We start from the raw sequence: 18450 nt of genomic DNA, 5'->3' as shown, positions 1-18450 counted from the left end.
GCTTTCCCTACAGCTTTGGAGGTCAAAAGTGAAAACGGCGGCCTCCCATTCTCTGCCCTGAGGAGCCGAGAACTTGGGGCCCCACTCCTCAGTGCACCCCCAGAGAAAAGCAGTCAGTCACTCCTGTCTCCCAGGTCCCCGGCTGCACTCCGTGCTCACCCGGCCTGTGGCTGAGCATTTCTATCTCTGACACCCAACCCCATTTGGAGTCTCCAAACCCAGCACATTCTTGCAGTGCGCTCCCGCGCCTGTGTCTCCCCAGATCTGCTGCTTGTTGGGTCCCTGCTGGAAGAGCAGTGGTCCAACTGTGCCTTGGATCACAGTTTATGGCCACCCCACACTGAGAGCTCATTCCTCGGCTCCGTCTTTGCAGCCAGCTTCCCTGCTCCGAAACCTGGGAGCTCTGCCACACTCAGGCACCCCCGGTCTTTCTGTGACCCCGAGGGTCCTGAGACCACACTGTCCCAGCGAGAGTTCCACCCCCCCCACTTAGCCACTGGAGTGACGTCCCTCAGTGGAGCAGACTTCTAAAAGTTCTGATTTTGTGCTCCGCGGCTCTATCACTTGCTGGTAGCTGGTTGATGGAGGCTCCTACCCGCCGTGGTCTGTCTTCCCAAATATCGCCTCGGATTCACTTCTCCGCACGTCCTACCTTCCAGAAAGTGGTAGCTTTTCTGTTCAGAGAGTTGCTGCTATTCTTTTCTTTGATCTCCTATTGACTTTGTAGGTGTTCAGAATGGTTTGATCCCTATCCAGCTGAATTCCTGGGACCAGATGAAATTTAGGTCTCCTATTCCGCCGCCATCTTGCTCCCCTCCGAGGGAGAAAATCTTAAATAGGCTCTATGCCCAGTGTGGAGCCAGACATGGGACTCAGTCACAATTCTGAGGTCGTGACCTGAGCCAAAATCTAGAGTTAGACCCTTAACCCACTGAGCCACCCAGGTGTCCCTAATACCTATTTTTATGGCCTAATAGTGCTAGGTAAATACCTATTATAGTTCTGATACATCACACACTTCTCTCATTATGCTTTTGGGTATAAATCTGTATTCTGTGTTCTCCTTATGACTAAATATTGTTCATTGCTGAGGCAAGTAGTATTCTGTAATCACATTTCCATTCTTGTGCAAGTTTTGTTTTTCTGGGGGTTAATCATTACTTCAACTTTTTTCCTTTGTATGAATCTTTTCTCTGTATCTCTTTCTATTCCTTATGAGAACTCTATGAAGTAGCTGACTTTTCAACACATCCTTCCACATAGTCAAACATTATATCACTTCTATTTCTTTCCCAGAAAAGTCCCTTCTTGATCACTGGTTTTGCTATCTCTTCTGGACTGGAAGCTTTTTAGACCATGCACAGCTGTAATACTTGGACATCCTTCTCTTACCATCCTGGGAATTATCTTGTCTGTCTTTTCTTGGATCCCTGGTTTTCTGAATCTCATATTTGTCTTATTTTCTGCCAATACCTATTGGTATTTTTGTTGGGATTGTGACAAATTAGAAAATAATTTAAGGAGGATTTTTACAACTGTATGATGTTGAATTTTCCTATCCAAGAACATGGTAAAATCTCTATATTCAAATAAAAAGTTGCATTTTAACAATAGTGTTTTGAAGTGTTTCTAAAAATGATTTTTCACTTTTTTTGGTGAATTTTAATACTAGATACTATTTTTGTGTGTGTGTTGGTATAAATGAGGCTATTTTTTTCATCATATAGTCTAATTGACTATTTTTTATGTATGTGAAAGCTGTTTTTTGTATCCTTCTATCTTAATGAATTATCTTTGTGTTGTAGTAGTTTCGGGTTCCCTAAGTATACAATCATATAATTTCCAAATTGAGATAGTTTTATCTCCTTGTTTCCAATTTCTATTCTTATATTTCTTTCTGTGGCCTAATTATGTTAATTAAATACAATGCAATGCATTATTAAGTATTGGGCTTTCTATCTTATTCCTTATTTTAGGAGAAGTTGCTTCTTCCATTTAATAAGGTGTTTTTCCATTAAATTAGATGTTGCATTTTAGGGTGATTATATGCTCACTTATGTATGTATGATACAATCATAACATACCTGTATATGATTTTGGTTTATACTACATACCTTTGGGGCGCCTGGGTGGCTCAGTCGTTAAGCGTCTGCCTTCGGCTCAGGTCATGATCCCAGGGTCCTGGGATCAAGCCCCGCATCGAGCTCCCTGCTCTGCGGGAAGCCTGCTTCTCCCTCTCCCACTCCCCCTGCTGTGTTCCTGCTCTCGCTATCTCTCTCTCTGTCAAATAAATAAATAAAATCTTTAAAAAAAAAAAAAAAGAGTCTTATACTACATACCTTTGAACTTATAGTATGAATGTTTTAACCTTAGCAATGTATACTTGGTATGTGAAAATAAATGCTCATTTCTAATTAGTACCAACTTTTAGATGACTGACATATTTGTCTAATAGGGTTATTGGGAAATAAAGTAAAATTATGGATGAAAAGTGAACTGGAAAGATGTGATAAGCCCATATTTGAGAGGGTCTTAAATATCATACACAAGAATTTATAATTCAGATTGGGTAATTGGGAGCCATAAAAGACATTTGAGTAATTTAGAAGAAAATTAATTTAAGGGAATTAATCTAACACCATGAAGTGAAGAGAATTTTCAATATGTAACATGCAGTTGACTTTTTAAATGATACTTATTATTTTCTTTTCTTTTCTCTTTTTAGGAAATTGAACTTAGCTCATTAAGAGAAGCTTTGTCCTTTGTGTCATTAATTGATGGCTATTATAGATTAACTGCAGATGCACATCATTACCTCTGTAAAGAAGTAGCACCTCCAATGGTCCTTGAAAATATACAAAGCAACTGTCATGGCCCAATTTTGTGAGTAATAACTTACTTTAAAAGTAAATTTTTAAAAAGTCAATGAGATATTGACAAAGAGAATTTTACATAATGAAATGATACACGTAGGTTTAGGAGTTGAGGAACAAAATACTGCCTTAATGTGACTGAAACTTTTTTTTTTTTAAACAAAAGTCTATTTGCAATCAGATTACATAATAATTAGAATTATTTAGGATATCATTTGCTGTTTGTATTCCAATCTATAATACTTCTAAATTGTACAGTCTGACATTTTGTTGCCTCAGTGCATTTAAGTAATTCTTGGGTGTTAATTTTTTTAAATTTTTCTAAAAAAAAATCCTCCAATTTATATTTCATTAATTTTGAAATACTGCACATTTTGATAATGCAAAATTTGATAATCGTCATTATTTTTGGATAATCCAGCTCCTTCTACTGAAAGCTTTGAACACAAGATGTATATGATGTCCCTATTTCTAAGACTAATGCTGTGTAGTACTTTCTGCAGTGATGAAAATGAAGATGTTCTGTTTCTCTGCTGTGTAATACAGTAGCCACTAGTGTAACTGAGGAACTGAATTTTAATTTATTTTATTTAATTTATTAATTTTTTTTAAGTAGGCTCCATGCTGGGCAAGGCTTGAATTCACAACCCTGAGATCAAGACCTGAGCTGAGATCAAGAGTCAGATGCTTAACTGACTAAGCCACCCATGTGCCCTGAGAAACTGAATTTTTAAATTTAATTTAATAACTTTATATTTAAATAGCAACCTGTAGCTACTAGCTACCATATGGATCTGCACAGTTGTAGACCTTTACTTTAATACTGGATAAAGCCAACTATCATGCATAACATCTGTTTTGCCCAAGTCCTAGTTATCTCTCAGCCAGTATGTACTTTAGTGATTGGCACCAGGCTTGAAAGACTTGAGCAGAAGAAGTAGTCTGGGTTCGTGAGCATATGTGTCTTGACCTTAACCTACCCTTAATTAAATATTTGAGAAAACATATCCTGACTGATGTTTAAGACTTGATTCTGTCTATACCTCTTATCTGTTTAATAATAAGTATTGTTATAAAAAAGTTACACTGCTTGAACATTCTATAACTTAGGTGTTTAGTATTTAAAAACCTACCATTTCATTCATTCCCGTGTTATTTATCCATCCATTCAAGCATTATTTCATTTATTTATAGGACATTTACTGGGTACCTAATATGTGCCGCTGGTTTATGTGTGAGAAGTACAGTGATGAATGGAACAGATTTTTCCTGCTTTCATACAGATTACATTTTGACTTTTCTTTCAAGATGTTCAGCTTCAATACAACATACAGCACATTTTGAAAATCAGTAGTCTTTGTCACTTGCCATAGGTCTTCTAGTATACTTTGGTATTATATTAAATATTAAAATAATGCATATAAATTTTTACATTAGTAATTTCTACGGTAGAAAAGACATAAGTGTTTTACAATATATTGTTTGCATGGTTAAATGAAGTTTTATGGGAGTGAGTATGGTTTTTAAAATACTAAATTTTTAATTAGAAGGCAGAAAATTCAAATGAATGAAATGTTCTTAGTGATTTTGTGTGTCTTATGATACCTTTTATTTGTTTTTAAAATCCGTTGAATTGGCTTGAACTTATTGCAAAATACCTTCGTGCAGCAGTGTTTTTCCTTGTAAGATAACTGATAAACATATAAAGTAGAGGAAACTTATAAAAATTCTGAGACTTTTAGATTTGACTTTTGATCTCTTAGATGACATTTTGGTCTTAATGTCATGGCACTTGTTACATTATCATTCAAGTTACTTCTTTACCTTTAGAATGGATTTTGCCATCAGTAAACTGAAGAAAGCAGGTAATCAGACTGGACTCTATGTACTTCGATGCAGTCCTAAGGACTTTAATAAGTATTTTCTGACTTTTGCTGTAGAGGTTAGTATTTCACATTAATGGTAACATTTTTTTTTTTTTTAATTTTATTTCCCACTCCACTTCCCTCCTCTGGCAAAGGTAACATCTTTATTTAGTCTGTGTAATTTCCCCTTCATGTTGATCTACCATTGTTTCTTTTTTTAATACTCAGAATTACAACTCTGGATATGATAACTAGCATAATAATGCTTAGTTTACCTCAGGGATTCTGTATCAATAAATAAGATATAATTTCTAGGATTTATATAAAAATATGAAATTATTTATAATGTCTTTATTTGGAATTAATATTTTCTTTTTTGATGTTTGGATGTTACTAGTGTGTCAGATTTTTTCAAGTCTCTTCAAGTCTCCTTTCAGAAAAATGGAGATCTTTACGAAAACACACAGAACTAAATGAATCAAAAGCAAATTTTGCTCTTACTGGTAATGGCTACAAGATTAGAGTGAAATAGGTCGATAACAAAAAACATAGCACTTTTAACTAGTGGTTTTCCAGTATTAAGAATAACGCTCTACATTGTGTATGTCTTAAGGATAAAACTACAATAAAACCACACTGTTAATACAGAGAATTTTGGATCTTGTCTAAGATTGTTTATTACCCAAAATATTTAAAAAGGTACTATCACTTATAAGGCAGTTTCATGGTATAAATCTTGAGAAACTTTATTGCAGCTTCCAAAATTTATCTTACTTTTTAAAAGTATAGAAAGTAAGGATTTGGTAATTCAATTATTTTAATTTTTAGAAAATGCATTCATATTTAGCATATAGAGTAAATTAATTGTCCATAAATACATAAGGTAGGTTACTCAATGCGTTTAGCATTGTATAATACTAATAGTCTACCCTAATTTCATTGTATCTTTTTACTGTAATATATAACAGTCCATTATATTCAATTATCAATTCAAAATGTGTTTTTCTATGTTTACTGTATTTGCTCAGCCTAATATGAGGGCTGTTATATTAGAGAGTGTATGATATAACCCTGCGTTAAGAAATGTATCTTTTGGGAAAAGTAGGAAGATATACCTAAAAAGTATTAAATTGATCATGGTAATTATTCAGTATAGACAAATGTAGACAGTAACAGAAAGGGTTATAATTAAGAAAGTGCTTTATTTATTTTTTTTTAAGATTTTATTTATTTGAGACAGAGAGAGAGAGTGAGCACAGGGAGAGGACAGAGGGAGAGGGAGAAGCAGACTCCCTGTTGAGCAGGGAGCCTGATGTGGGACTCCATCCTAGGACCCTGAGATCATGACCTGAGCCGAAGGCAGACGCTTAACCAACTGAGCCACCCAGGCGCCCCAGCAAGCACTTTTAGGGTAGGAAGGACTTAAGATATTTTGTCCATTTTATTTTATAAATGGTTCCAAGGAGATTGAATATGCTAATAAGAAGCTCAAAAAATAGATGAAGTTCAGAGTATAGTACATAAAGCAAACATTGGAAAGCCTAAGAATATTAAAATCACCATATGAGAGGTAACTGCAGATACAGTCGTGGCAAAAGGAATGGGTAATCACCTTTGCTTGTGAGATGGGGTCAGGGACCTCACAGGAAAGATGATACTTGAACTGAGTGTTAAGAAATGTCTAAAAGTCCATTGCTCAGAAGGAGAGGATGTATATTCATAGGTAGAGAGATAGCAAGTTTATCAAGACATGAAACAACATGGCATTTGCTTGAAATTTTTAAAGTCGTTTAGTATACCTAGAACATAGGTTGTCGGTTGACAGTGGTAGAAGGTGAAGTTGGAGATGGCATCAGAAGCCAGCTCATGGAAGGCCTTATGTTCTAAAATAGTTTTAGATTTTATCTTGTAAATGATGAAAAACTGTTAAGGATGGTATTATTATTGTTAATTATCATTGCTTTCTTACTTGCTTTTTAAGAAAATCAGCTGTTAGGCCATTTATGGTAGGGTACATAATTATAATCAGATACCTTTTTGAGGAACCAGGCACTCCTATCACCCTATACCAGTACTACGTTAGGATTCACAGTTCAAACGTCTAAATGTTCTGTTGGCTGTTTTTGTGATAACATTTTTGTCACAATAATTATTGTTTTGACGATTGTAATTTTTCCCTCTGTCTCTTTATAATTAACCTTATATAGCGAGAAAATGTCATTGAATATAAGCACTGTTTGATTACAAAAAATGAGAATGGAGAATACAACCTCAGTGGGACCAAGAAGAACTTCAGTAATCTTAAAGATCTTTTGAATTGCTATCAAATGGAAACTGTTCGCTCAGACAGTATAATTTTCCAGTTTACTAAATGCTGTCCCCCAAAGTTGAAAGGTAAAATAATTTTCTTATTAGTTTTAAAATACTGGTCATGGATCGTGTATATGGTAGAAGGCATCTTTAGTATATTTCTTTCAAAGGAAATATAAAAGAAGCAGCTCTAAAAACAAAATTTTGTCTCATTCTCTTGTATAAGCATCCTCAGATAGGATTGTTCAGTTTGATTTAGGTTGTCTAGACATGACCTGAAATTCTATAATTCTAAAATTGTAACCGTGTGGCATAAAATCCATCACTTACTTATTGAACTGAAAGACTCCACAACCAAATTCTCATATGTTGTTCTAAGTAAAAACTTTCATACTCTTTTAGAAATTTTAATTTCTATAGTTTTAAAATAAAAATAGTAAGATTGGAAATCTCTTGAAATAACAGGTTTATTAAAAATTATTTGAAAAATTGTATTAGTTAAGGAAATCATTACAATTTTGAATGTTTGAAATAACTGGTTAAAATACATCAAAGTTCAATGAGTAAATTCCTAAAATAAATTTCTATTTATTAAAAAAATTAACAATAAGTTGTTAAGTGTTTTTTATATATAAAACACATTTTATTTTACTCCTTTGGAGCAGTTTATACCCTAAACATGTTTTGGTTGTATACATCTTTTCATTGTTTGTTTGTTTTTAACAGATAAATCAAACCTTCTAGTCTTCAGAACCAATGGCGTTTCTGATGTTCCAACATCACCAACATTACAGAGGCATAATAATGTGAACCAAATGGTGTTTCACAAAATCAGAAATGAAGATTTGATGTTTGTAAGTCATTAGATGCTAATTATTATCTTTTTGTCCTTTTAAAACAACTGTTTTCTTAATTTCCTATCCCACATTACATTCATGTGACATTTGGAATTATTCTATTATAACCTATAAATTCAAAAATTTATTTCAGTTTAAATATTTTTATTTCTTATGCAAATGTGATACCAAACTTGAGTTAAAAATTAGCAAAACTAATTATTTTAAGAATGGAATTTTATTCTCTTATTAAGAATTTAAAAATATTCCTTTATGAATCTTAATTTAAGAATTAAAAATCTTTGTCTACAAAAGACCTGTGTCTTAATTCTCAAGTTCTCAAGAAAGTGAGGGAAATGCAAGGGGTTAAAAATAAAGAAGGAACTGAAAATAAAGTGTACATAAGAGCTGACGTTTGGGCTGCAGGATGATGTTGGGGGGTCGGGATTAGTTTCACTAATCAAGGGAATTAAGATCTCAAAGCAACACAAAGAAGGGCCAAGGCTTAAGACCTACATAAGACCAGGAGTTAAAAGTGAGACCATCTCTGAATAAAGCCAGGACCCTCAAGTAAATACATTCTTAGTGAACAACATGGATTATGAAAAATTCACCCACTAGAAAAAGAAGAAAAGGAGTATTGTCTGTTTTAGTTGGGCTCTTGGGAAAAAAGTGTCTCCTGAGAATTTGTAACCATAAGCTTTTCAGTTTAGATTTCTTTATACCATCTGCATAGTCTGAGAAACCCTAAGCCAATAAATTAAAATAAAAAGTGGTATTCTCCTAGTAGTACCCTGTGATGCTTGGAAGAAGCAAATACAAAATCTTTTTGGAAGAACTTACTCTTGACCTGGGCCATCCAAGATCCCTTCAAATAAACTACTCTAAACATGAGATTTTAGTCAAAAATTTTAAAACATACAGGGAAATAACTCAGGATTAAGCGAGAATCAGCAGACCAACAAACATCAAAATTAGAGCTCGAAGAACTTTTCAGATTGACATGATAAAATACATATATATGTTTAAAGATACAAATGGAGTCAAAAACATGGAAAAGAATCAAGACATTATCGGGACGCCTGGGTGGCTCAGTTGGTTAAGCGACTGCCTTCGGCTCAGGTCATGATCCTGGAGTCCCTGGATCGAGTCCCGCATCGGGCTCCCTGCTCAGCAGGGAATCTGCTTCTCCCTCTGACCCTCCCCCCTCTCATGTGCTCTCTCTGTCTCATTCTCTCTCTCTCAAATAAATAAATAAAATCTTAAAAAAAAAAAAAAAAAAAAAAAGAATCAAGACATTATCAAAAAGACCAGAACGATTTGGAGGAAGAAAAGTATAGAATTGAAAAAATATGCTAATTGACATTAAAACAAAATAGACAAGTTAGAGAGCAGATTACTCATGGTTGAAGGAAAATTAGTGAATTGCAAAATAGATCTGAAAATTATTCAGATGCAGCAGATAGGGAGGAAGAAATGGAAATTATGAAAGAGAGCTTAAGGGACAGGAGAGGGGAATGAGAAAGACCAACTGATGTCTGAGTCCCTAAGGAAACAGTAGATAGAATTATACAGAATTATAAAGACAGGAACCCCCCACGTGAGTAACAGCATACAAGACTTGCTACATGACCTAACATCACAAAACTAGGAACAGTAGAGCTTCAGTGTGAACACAGGCAGCCCTACTTATTCAGAGTGCAGGCTTTCAACAATTATTTTGTAAGGACATGCAAGAAATACTAGTAATAGTAGTAATGACCAACACTTACCGAGCATTTACTTTGTGTCACGGACTGCACTCAGTGCTTTCATGTATTCATTCATTTATTGTTCATAACAATACCGTGGAAAAACGATTCTCCCCATTCCTCAGATGAGGAGACCAGGACAGCGGCAGCACAGAGAGATACTGTAGCCTGTCCGAGGTCACACAGCTTAGGAAGTGGTGATAAGGAACAGTCCACATTCTGCCTCCACAGACCATACTGTACTGCCTTTCTCTATTATGAGAGGCAGACAAAGAAAAATATTCATGTAAGTAAGTGTAGGTAAACACTGACACTATGAAAAAGTGATAATTATAGCTAATTTCAGGGCGTTTAAGAACATGGTGGAACCAAAATGCACTTTATTCATTAATCCGTCTGTTTTTTATTACAGAATACAGATTAATATTTGCTCATGGATTTTTAAAAACCCTTTGTCATTAAACATATTTCCTAATTCCTACATCTTTCTTCATCTTTACTCATTCTTTTTTTCTCTTTTTTCTTTTGAAGAATGAAAGCCTTGGTCAAGGCACTTTTACAAAAATTTTTAAAGGTATAAGAAGAGAAGTAGGAGACTATGGTCAACTACATGAAACAGAAGTTCTGTTAAAAGTTCTGGATAAAGCGCACAGAAACTATTCAGAGGTATGTATGTTCTTTGTGTAGCTTGTGTAGTTTCTGATATTTAAACATATGCTCCCATATTGACACACATTCATGCATGCAGCTTTTCAAAACTGCAATTTTTAAAAGCATATATATCAAGGACCTTTCTGAGGATGCTTTCTGGGGGAGGCTATAGAAAATTATAGAATTTTTTGATAATAACTTATTTCCAAACTAATTACTCTTAACATTGTATTATGGGTATTACTACATCTCTGCATATATTAAGGCAGGAACTTTCAAACTGGCTCTCCAAACTTTTATGGGTTCCACAGATTTCCTTCACAGTTTATTTTTAAAAAAATTTTTGAAAGGCGCTGTACTAAAGAACACTCTAGGTGAAATATGGGTGCCTCTGGGCATTTTCCAGAGATGCTAGCCAGCAGAAGGCCAGTTGTTAGTTGCCAGGGTCCTTAACATAGCAAGACATCACCAAACATGACATAACAAACATTTATGACACTTAAAATGTCTTAAATGGTATTAGTGGAAGCTGACGTGAAACATCTGAGGGAAAGTTTTTCTAATCCAGAATACCACAGTGATGATGATTGTGATCTTCAACAACTGTCCCCAGAAGTTCTAGTCAAAGGTTGGTTGAGTTAGAGTGATATTAATGCCATGCCCGTCTCCTGACATAATTGTCATATTTTATCTGCACAGAGAACATTCTTAATCCTTTGAGAAGTTATCTGAAGCTCTCATCCATTTATTTGAGTCCCCTATCACTGTCTCTGGTGTCTGCCTCTGTGCTCTCCCCCAGGTGCTAGGGGTCCAAGGCTGTTGATCTTGCAGCATTCACCTGGCCCTGTACCACTATTGCTCTCTCTCTGTTATTTCTTATTCCAGGCTTACTCAGGGGTTTCCTCAGAATGAACTCGAGCATCAAGGTTGATAGCAGTCGCAGGTCCATGTAAGGGAACCAGAGCAGCCTTATCTGTAGTCCTGCTGAGAATAGGAGAAAGTGCATTTCTCGTACAGCAAACAGTATCTTTCTGACCTATGAACATTTATAGGCACAAACAATAATACTTTTACATTTTTTGTATGTTTTTCTTTTCCTTAGTCTTTCTTTGAAGCAGCAAGCATGATGAGCCAGCTTTCTCACAAGCATCTAGTTTTAAATTACGGAGTATGTGTCTGTGGGGAAGAGAGTAAGTAAAACTACAGACTTCCTTATGTTAATGTTAGACCTTCTCAGAGCATCTATTTTTGTTTATATAGAAAATTCAGTTTCAGGATCACAACTAAGTATCACTATAAACCATAATTTAAGAAGAGTTAAATATTGTTGAAATCAAAAACATCGAAAACTGTTCAGTTTTGTTTTCTAAAAAAGGAAACCAATGAATGAAATTAAAATGCAGAAGACAGTTAACATACCTTATGTTAAAATGCCCAAACAGTAGAGTATTACAGTAAATAAATGTCTTACAACCTTTCTGGTAACCATAGCAATATGAATTATGGTTCATTATCATTGGAATAACTGGCTATTACAGTACAAATTTTTTTTGAATTGTAAAAAAATCATATAAATAAATGATAGACTGAATTTTTAATGGAACTGACTAAAATGATTAGATGTTGATATTTGATATATTCTGTGTCTAAATTTAGACTGTTCATAAAAACTCAAGAAGTTTACATTCAGAAAATTACTTACGTAATTCTCCATTTTCCACTAATAATATGGATGAAATATGCATCCATTCTTATGTAACATTTCTTCATATCTTTGAAAATTGATATTCTTTTCAAAGGCAGCGATTTTCAAATCTGTTCTGTGGAGGTATTTCAGGTATCTCAGGGTTGATGAAGTGAGAGTAAATCTAACTCCAGTCATGGAAACTTCTGCTCACTTATTCCCAACTAGAGTAGTTCTGTATTTATCTTTTTTATTTATTGATACTTCTCATAATTTCCCATTTAGGGGAAGAAAATACATTTTTTTTTTTAGGTTTGAAACAGTGTTTCAGAGCATGTAATTCCAGTTCTTATGCTTGCTTTTATATTTATTTCATTTATTCTGTGATGTACTTTTTTCACATTTAAAAATACCTGAAATTGGGAAGTGTGATATAATCAATGACATGTCATAATTTAATTTTTTCTTTTATCACACATAAAATAATGAGACGACAATCAGTGGTATCTCTAAAACATAATAGGTCTTAAATGCCACATAAAAAAGTTTTATTAAGCTTTTGTTCATTGTAATTCTTTTATATTTATTCTTTTTTTTTCTTTTCTTTCTTTTTTTGACACTTGCCATGACATAAATTTACCTGTGGTCAGTTCTTAATTATTGGTATATGGATTGTTCTCTAAATTAATTATGGGCAGCAAAACATTCTTTAAATTTGTTTTAGTTACCCAGCAAGGTCTAAAGTCACTAACTTTTGTCACTAACAACAAAGTTGTTACATACCAAGTAAAACTAAGTAATTTTAATATTAGATCAAGCAGAATCACAGTTTAAGGTGGTAAGATCATGCATTTTATTTATTTTATTTTTATTTTTATTTGGGGGAGGGAGGGGCAAAGAGAGAAGGGGAGAGATAATCCCAAACAGTCTCCACGCCTAGCACAGAGCCCAACTCTGGGCTCAACACGGGGCTCGATCACACAACCCCGAGATCATGGCCTGAGCTGAAATCAAGAGTCAGAGGCTTGACCAGCTGAGCCACACAGGTGCCCCAAGATCATGCATTTTATTTTATTTTTAAAGATTTTATTTATTTATATGATAGAGAGCGTACGAGTGGGGTGAAGGGCAAAGGGAGAGGGAGAAGCAGACTCCCCGCTGAGCAGGGAGCCCGATGTGGGACTCCATCCCAGGACCCTGGGATTATGACCTGAGCCGAAGGCAGACACTTAACCAACTGAGACACCCAGGTGCCCCAAGATCATTCATTCATTCATTTGTTCATTTTATTTCTTTATTTCTTTATTTACTTACTTACTCATTCGAGAGAGAGTGCGCGAGAGAAAGCACGAGCAGGGTGGGGGAGAAGGAGAAGCAGGCTCCCCACTGAGCAGGGAGCCCAATGCAGGGCTAGATCCCAAGACCCTGGAATCATGACCTGAGCTGAAGGCAGATGCTTAACCAACTGAGCCACCCAGGCACCCAAGATCATTCATTTTAAAACAAATGTGAAACATAGGCATGTGTGAAGTATAGGCACTTAACTTTAAACTGGGCCAGGAACTAACATGGATTACAATGTGAAAGTCTGTCAGAATTTCTTTAAAGATATATATAGTGATGCCATGGTTAAATTTTTTGCTTGAATTTTTTTGGTTTTTATTTTATCTGAATTTTCCATTTTTATAATTAAAAAAAACAAATCCTTTTTTTCTCATTTATATAACTTATTGTTTATTATGCGGTAGAAACAATAAAATAATGTCAATAAATTTAGATTTGAAATTGAGAACCTGAGCTTATTGCATTACAAATTTGTACTAGACGACAATAAACCCTACTCCCAGTTTAATTATTAAACAACATGTCTTACTGTAGAAAGAGTCTTTGGCTTTCTGAAGCTTGGTCAATACTGGAAATTTTTATCTGTTTTAAAGGCAGGACTGTTTTTAGAAGCAAAATATATCTTAATAGTATATTTAAAATACACTTCTAAAGGTAGAGCAATGCAAAACTAATTTTTGCTTTTTTGCAGCATAAATTAAAAGGATGAATGGAGTTCAAACTCAAATTTTCCTTAATACCTGCAAGAATAGACTTGCTATAAATTTTTATGTGTAGAAGAAGAATTTCAGGAAGTTTTGATGTCTAAATACAGTAGTCCCTCCTTATCTGCAGCATATTGTTCCAAGACCCCCAATGGATGCCTGAAACTGAGGATAGTACCCAACCTTATATACACTAAGTTTTTTCCTATATATACATACCTGTGATAAAGCTTAGTTTATAAATTAGGCACAATTAGAATGACAGCAATAAGTAATAATAAAATAGAACAGTTATAGCAATCTACTGTAATAAAAGTTTATGTGAATGCAGTCTGTCTGTCTCTCTCAAAATATTGTATTTATGCCATACTCACACTTTGTCTTGTGATGATGTGAGATGGTAAAATGTCTATGTGCTGAGACGAAGCGAGGTGAGTGACGTAGGTAGGCACTGGGGCGCAGCATTAGGTTATTACCTTCTGACAGTAAGTCGGAAGAGGATCATCTGCTTCTGAACCTGTTGACTATGGGTAACTGAAACTGTGGAAAGCAAAACCACGGATAAGCAGGGGGCACTACTGTAGTTTCATGGAAGAGAAATTAACTTGGTGACAAATTTTCATTTGTTTAAAAAATGCAGCTGTAATTCAGTACTAATACATAGAGGTATGCTGGATAATAATATATAAATGTAAATATAAAAATATATAGTAACATAATAATGACAGTATATAACATATAATGTGTATATATGTTATATATAATTATGTAATATATGTAATTATATATAATATTGTGTATATGTAATTGTTTAGATTCCTGCATCTTGCGGTTGTGAATAAACTGAACCCCAAAATACAATGGTATATGCTGTTAAGCTTTCTTTACATTAGTGAATTTTTGCATAATTTAATCTCTTTACCTATAATACCCACATATAACTGTATATTTATAAAAGTTTAAAATTACATATATTTTTATTGTATGTGTACTTGAGCCTTTTATTTTTATATTTTAATGCAGATATTCTGGTTCAAGAGTTTGTAAAATTTGGATCACTAGATACATATCTGAAAAAGAATAAAAATTCTATAAATATATTATGGAAACTTGAAGTGGCTAAACAATTGGCATGGGCCATGCATTTTCTAGTAAGTAAGAAGTATAATTTTTTATCAAAAACTTACGGTTCTATCTTATGAAGCAATGTAAGCAGTTTCTTGACTCAGGAACAAGAAATATGTAAATAAATCTGAGTCATTTAAAATAATCTGTTAGTTGATGAATGAGATTATTTTAGGCATATATTTATTTATGTAAAATCATGGTTTTGAAAGAGTTTTGTCATTCTGTCAATCTCTTAACATTGCTGGTAAACAGTCTGTAGTTTGTGTCACTTGGGTTTAGAGAATTTAATAAAAAATATGCAGAAACTTGTGTTAGTTAATGATCGCAGAAAATGCCTTGTTATGGTGTCTGTGGGCAATTGGACATTATGTCCAGTGAGAAAGCAGTATTGCCATAGAGGCTGAATACCAGAGGGCCAGCCAGTGATCAGACTCCTCAGAGTGCCCCTGTATCTTGCTGCTGAACAGAAACAATATTTACTTGCTGTTTAGAAATGCATACTGTTTAAAATCTCAGGTTTAGAAAGTGAAGTGGCATTGGTAGTTTTAATATATTCTTTTTATTATGCGCGTAGATTGTTGTGTCATTTGAGAAGTAAAACAGAAAGCACAGTGCTGCCATAAACCTTTATTTCAAAGCGTGCTTCCAAATTAATGTTTATTAGCTAATACTGTCCTATTTTTTTCTTTAAATCCATGTTGGGACCTTGGATATACTAAGTTTTCAAATATTTGTAGATTGATATTTGAATGTCTGTGCATTTAACTTTAATAGGAAGAAAAAGCACTTATTCATGGGAATGTGTGTGCCAAAAATATTCTGCTTATCAGAGAAGAAGACAGGAAGACAGGAAATCCTCCTTTCATCAAACTTAGTGATCCTGGCATTAGTATTACAGTTTTGCCAAAGGACAGTAAGTTCTATAGGAAACGCATTTACCTTTTCTTTTACTTTTTTTTTTTTTTTGAGTATAGTTGACACACAATGTTACATTAGTTTCAGGTGTACAACACTAGGGATTCCACATCTCTACTTGGAGAGTAGTATAAAAAGCATGTTGTTAATTTTTTTCTCAATCTCTGTTATTAACATGTTCTTGATTAATAATAAAATTTAACTATCATTTTTAGCAGTCCATGTTATCATGGATTGCAAAATGATTTTTTAAAACAGTTTTAATCCCTACTTGAATGGAAGATCAGATTTTATCCATTTTTTAATGTGAAATTTTCTAATACATTCTTTGAGCAACAAGTAAATTATCTAAATTTTTCTTTCTTCAGTCACTGAGTAAAAACTTGAGAAGATATATTATCTACTTTGAGATCTTATTTAATTATTCAGCTAATTCTGACTTTTAAAAACTTAAAAAAAAATCTGTGTTTGTTAGCCTTCTATTTAATACTATTAAAGTAAAAATTTCAGTCACATGCAGGAGTTTATTTTTGGTACAAATAATGTAATTGTATCTCTATCTTAGCTAATTTCTCTAATTGAATGTTCTAAATGTAGACTCTAAATTGATCAACTTTTGTGCATTGATGTATCCTATTTAAGCCAACAATATTGAAACTTGTTAGCTTATCTGACAGTGAAGACAGATAATAGGGCAGAAAATGTTATAGGATCTTGGAACCTATATTCAGGGAAATTTTACTCTTTGGAATGGAAATGAAGAAGGAGAAAATTTATTCATGTGGTTAAAGAGAAAAGAACCTGTACTCTTTAATCTCTTAATTATACAGCAAAAATATTCATACTGCTTTACCAAAATATACCAAAAGATGCAACAGATTATCCTTCATTCTTATATATCATTTTATTTATTTTATTTATGTATCATGCCAGATTACCAGAAGGTGGATTTAAAATTGCTCCCTCGTTGCTTGAATAGCATTTTTCTGATGGGGTCAAAGACCATAGCAACTTTATTGGGAAATTGCATGATCTTAGCAGAAACTACCTATATCAATTCCATATTCATAGTATCTTGGTATAATTCAGTCATTCATCTGCCTGTTGGTCCTTGTTTTCTCATGTATATGTTAGAATTGCCACTGCTGTTTCATCATTAGAACAGCTCAGAATGTTGTTAACATTACCTTTACTACTTACACATTGTAAAGAAATTAAAAAAAAATCCAAAGGCAGTTTAGGACAAATTTTATGGAAAAAACTTGTTTTTGAATGCATAGGAAGGGGTAGAGAGAGTAGGACACGAGTTGAGACATGATGGCTTAATGGAAGGAAGTTTAGTTGATCTGGGATTTGTTGTATAAGATTCTAATTCTCTCCATGCTACTAACAAATTTTGTGACTTTGGGCAAATTATTCAGTCTTTATGGGTCTCAGTGTTATCATTGTTAAAGCTGAGATATTAGATGCTCTCAAAGGTCCCTTCTAGCTCATAAGTGTTTATACCTGCTTGTGTGATGCACACAACACACAACCCCAAACAAATAAAAAAAGACCTGATTATTCAGATCAGTTAGAAAATTATTTGCACATAAAAGAATTGTTTACTTGTGTGAACCATTTTACCATACTTTATTCCTATCGTTTAAAAGTTCTTCAGGAGAGAATACCATGGGTACCACCTGAATGCATCGAAAATCCTAAAAATCTAAATTTGGCAACAGACAAATGGAGTTTTGGTACCACTTTGTGGGAAATCTGCAGTGGAGGAGATAAGCCTCTGAGTGCTTTGGATTCTCAAAGAGTAAGTTTATATTAACTGTGAAGTGGAATTACTCTGTGATCCTTGAATTTCGTTCACATGACTTGATATCTTTTTAGCCTATCTGATGTTAAAGAAGATGCTTGATACCACATTCTACAATTTATTCTCATCTGGTTCTTTAATTATAGAAGCTACAGTTTTATGAAGATAGGCACCAGCTTCCTGCACCAAAGTGGACAGAATTAGCAAATCTTATTAATAATTGTATGGATTATGAACCAGATTTTAGACCTTCTTTCAGAGCCATCATACGAGATCTTAATAGTTTATTTACTCCAGGTATGTATTGATGGGATAGTCTTAATTGATTTTCCAGCCAGCTTTCTGTCTTTATTGTATTTAACAAATCTTTACTAATTTTGTAATCTCTTGCAAGAAGTTCCTTGATGTTTTTTTTTTAGTTTTTATTTTAATTCCAGTTAGTTAACATACAGTGTTATATTAGTTTCAGGTGTACAATATAGTGAACCTTCATGTCTTTTAGACCCTCTTAGTTTCTTATGTTCATACGACTTTTCCTACTTTATACATATTCTAGACTTCTTGATTAAACAGTCTCTCCAT

General features: G+C 33.9%; 1 protein-coding gene across 3 annotated transcripts in view; it reads left to right on the top strand.

Annotated features, from left to right (window-relative positions):
- Nucleotides 1-18450, top strand: part of JAK2 (Janus kinase 2) — a 151860-nt gene that overhangs the window by 113355 nt on the left and 20055 nt on the right. For all 3 annotated transcript variants that reach the window (XM_032427618.1, XM_032427619.1, XM_032427620.1), the window contains 10 exons: nucleotides 2726-2883; nucleotides 4704-4815; nucleotides 6946-7132; nucleotides 7775-7902; nucleotides 10167-10301; nucleotides 11389-11476; nucleotides 15042-15169; nucleotides 15921-16059; nucleotides 17714-17865; nucleotides 18015-18165. In XM_032427618.1, the coding sequence (XP_032283509.1) occupies nucleotides 2726-2883; nucleotides 4704-4815; nucleotides 6946-7132; nucleotides 7775-7902; nucleotides 10167-10301; nucleotides 11389-11476; nucleotides 15042-15169; nucleotides 15921-16059; nucleotides 17714-17865; nucleotides 18015-18165 (1378 nt within the window). The remainder of the gene's footprint in view (nucleotides 1-2725; nucleotides 2884-4703; nucleotides 4816-6945; nucleotides 7133-7774; nucleotides 7903-10166; nucleotides 10302-11388; nucleotides 11477-15041; nucleotides 15170-15920; nucleotides 16060-17713; nucleotides 17866-18014; nucleotides 18166-18450) is intronic.

The sequence above is a fragment of the Phoca vitulina genome, unplaced genomic scaffold (assembly GCF_004348235.1).
Source record: "Phoca vitulina isolate PV1807 unplaced genomic scaffold, GSC_HSeal_1.0 scaffold37, whole genome shotgun sequence".
NCBI classification, from domain to species: domain Eukaryota; kingdom Metazoa; phylum Chordata; class Mammalia; order Carnivora; family Phocidae; genus Phoca; species Phoca vitulina.
Note: the sequence above shows the minus strand (reverse complement) of the source record. Positions and strands in the feature narration are given on the sequence as shown.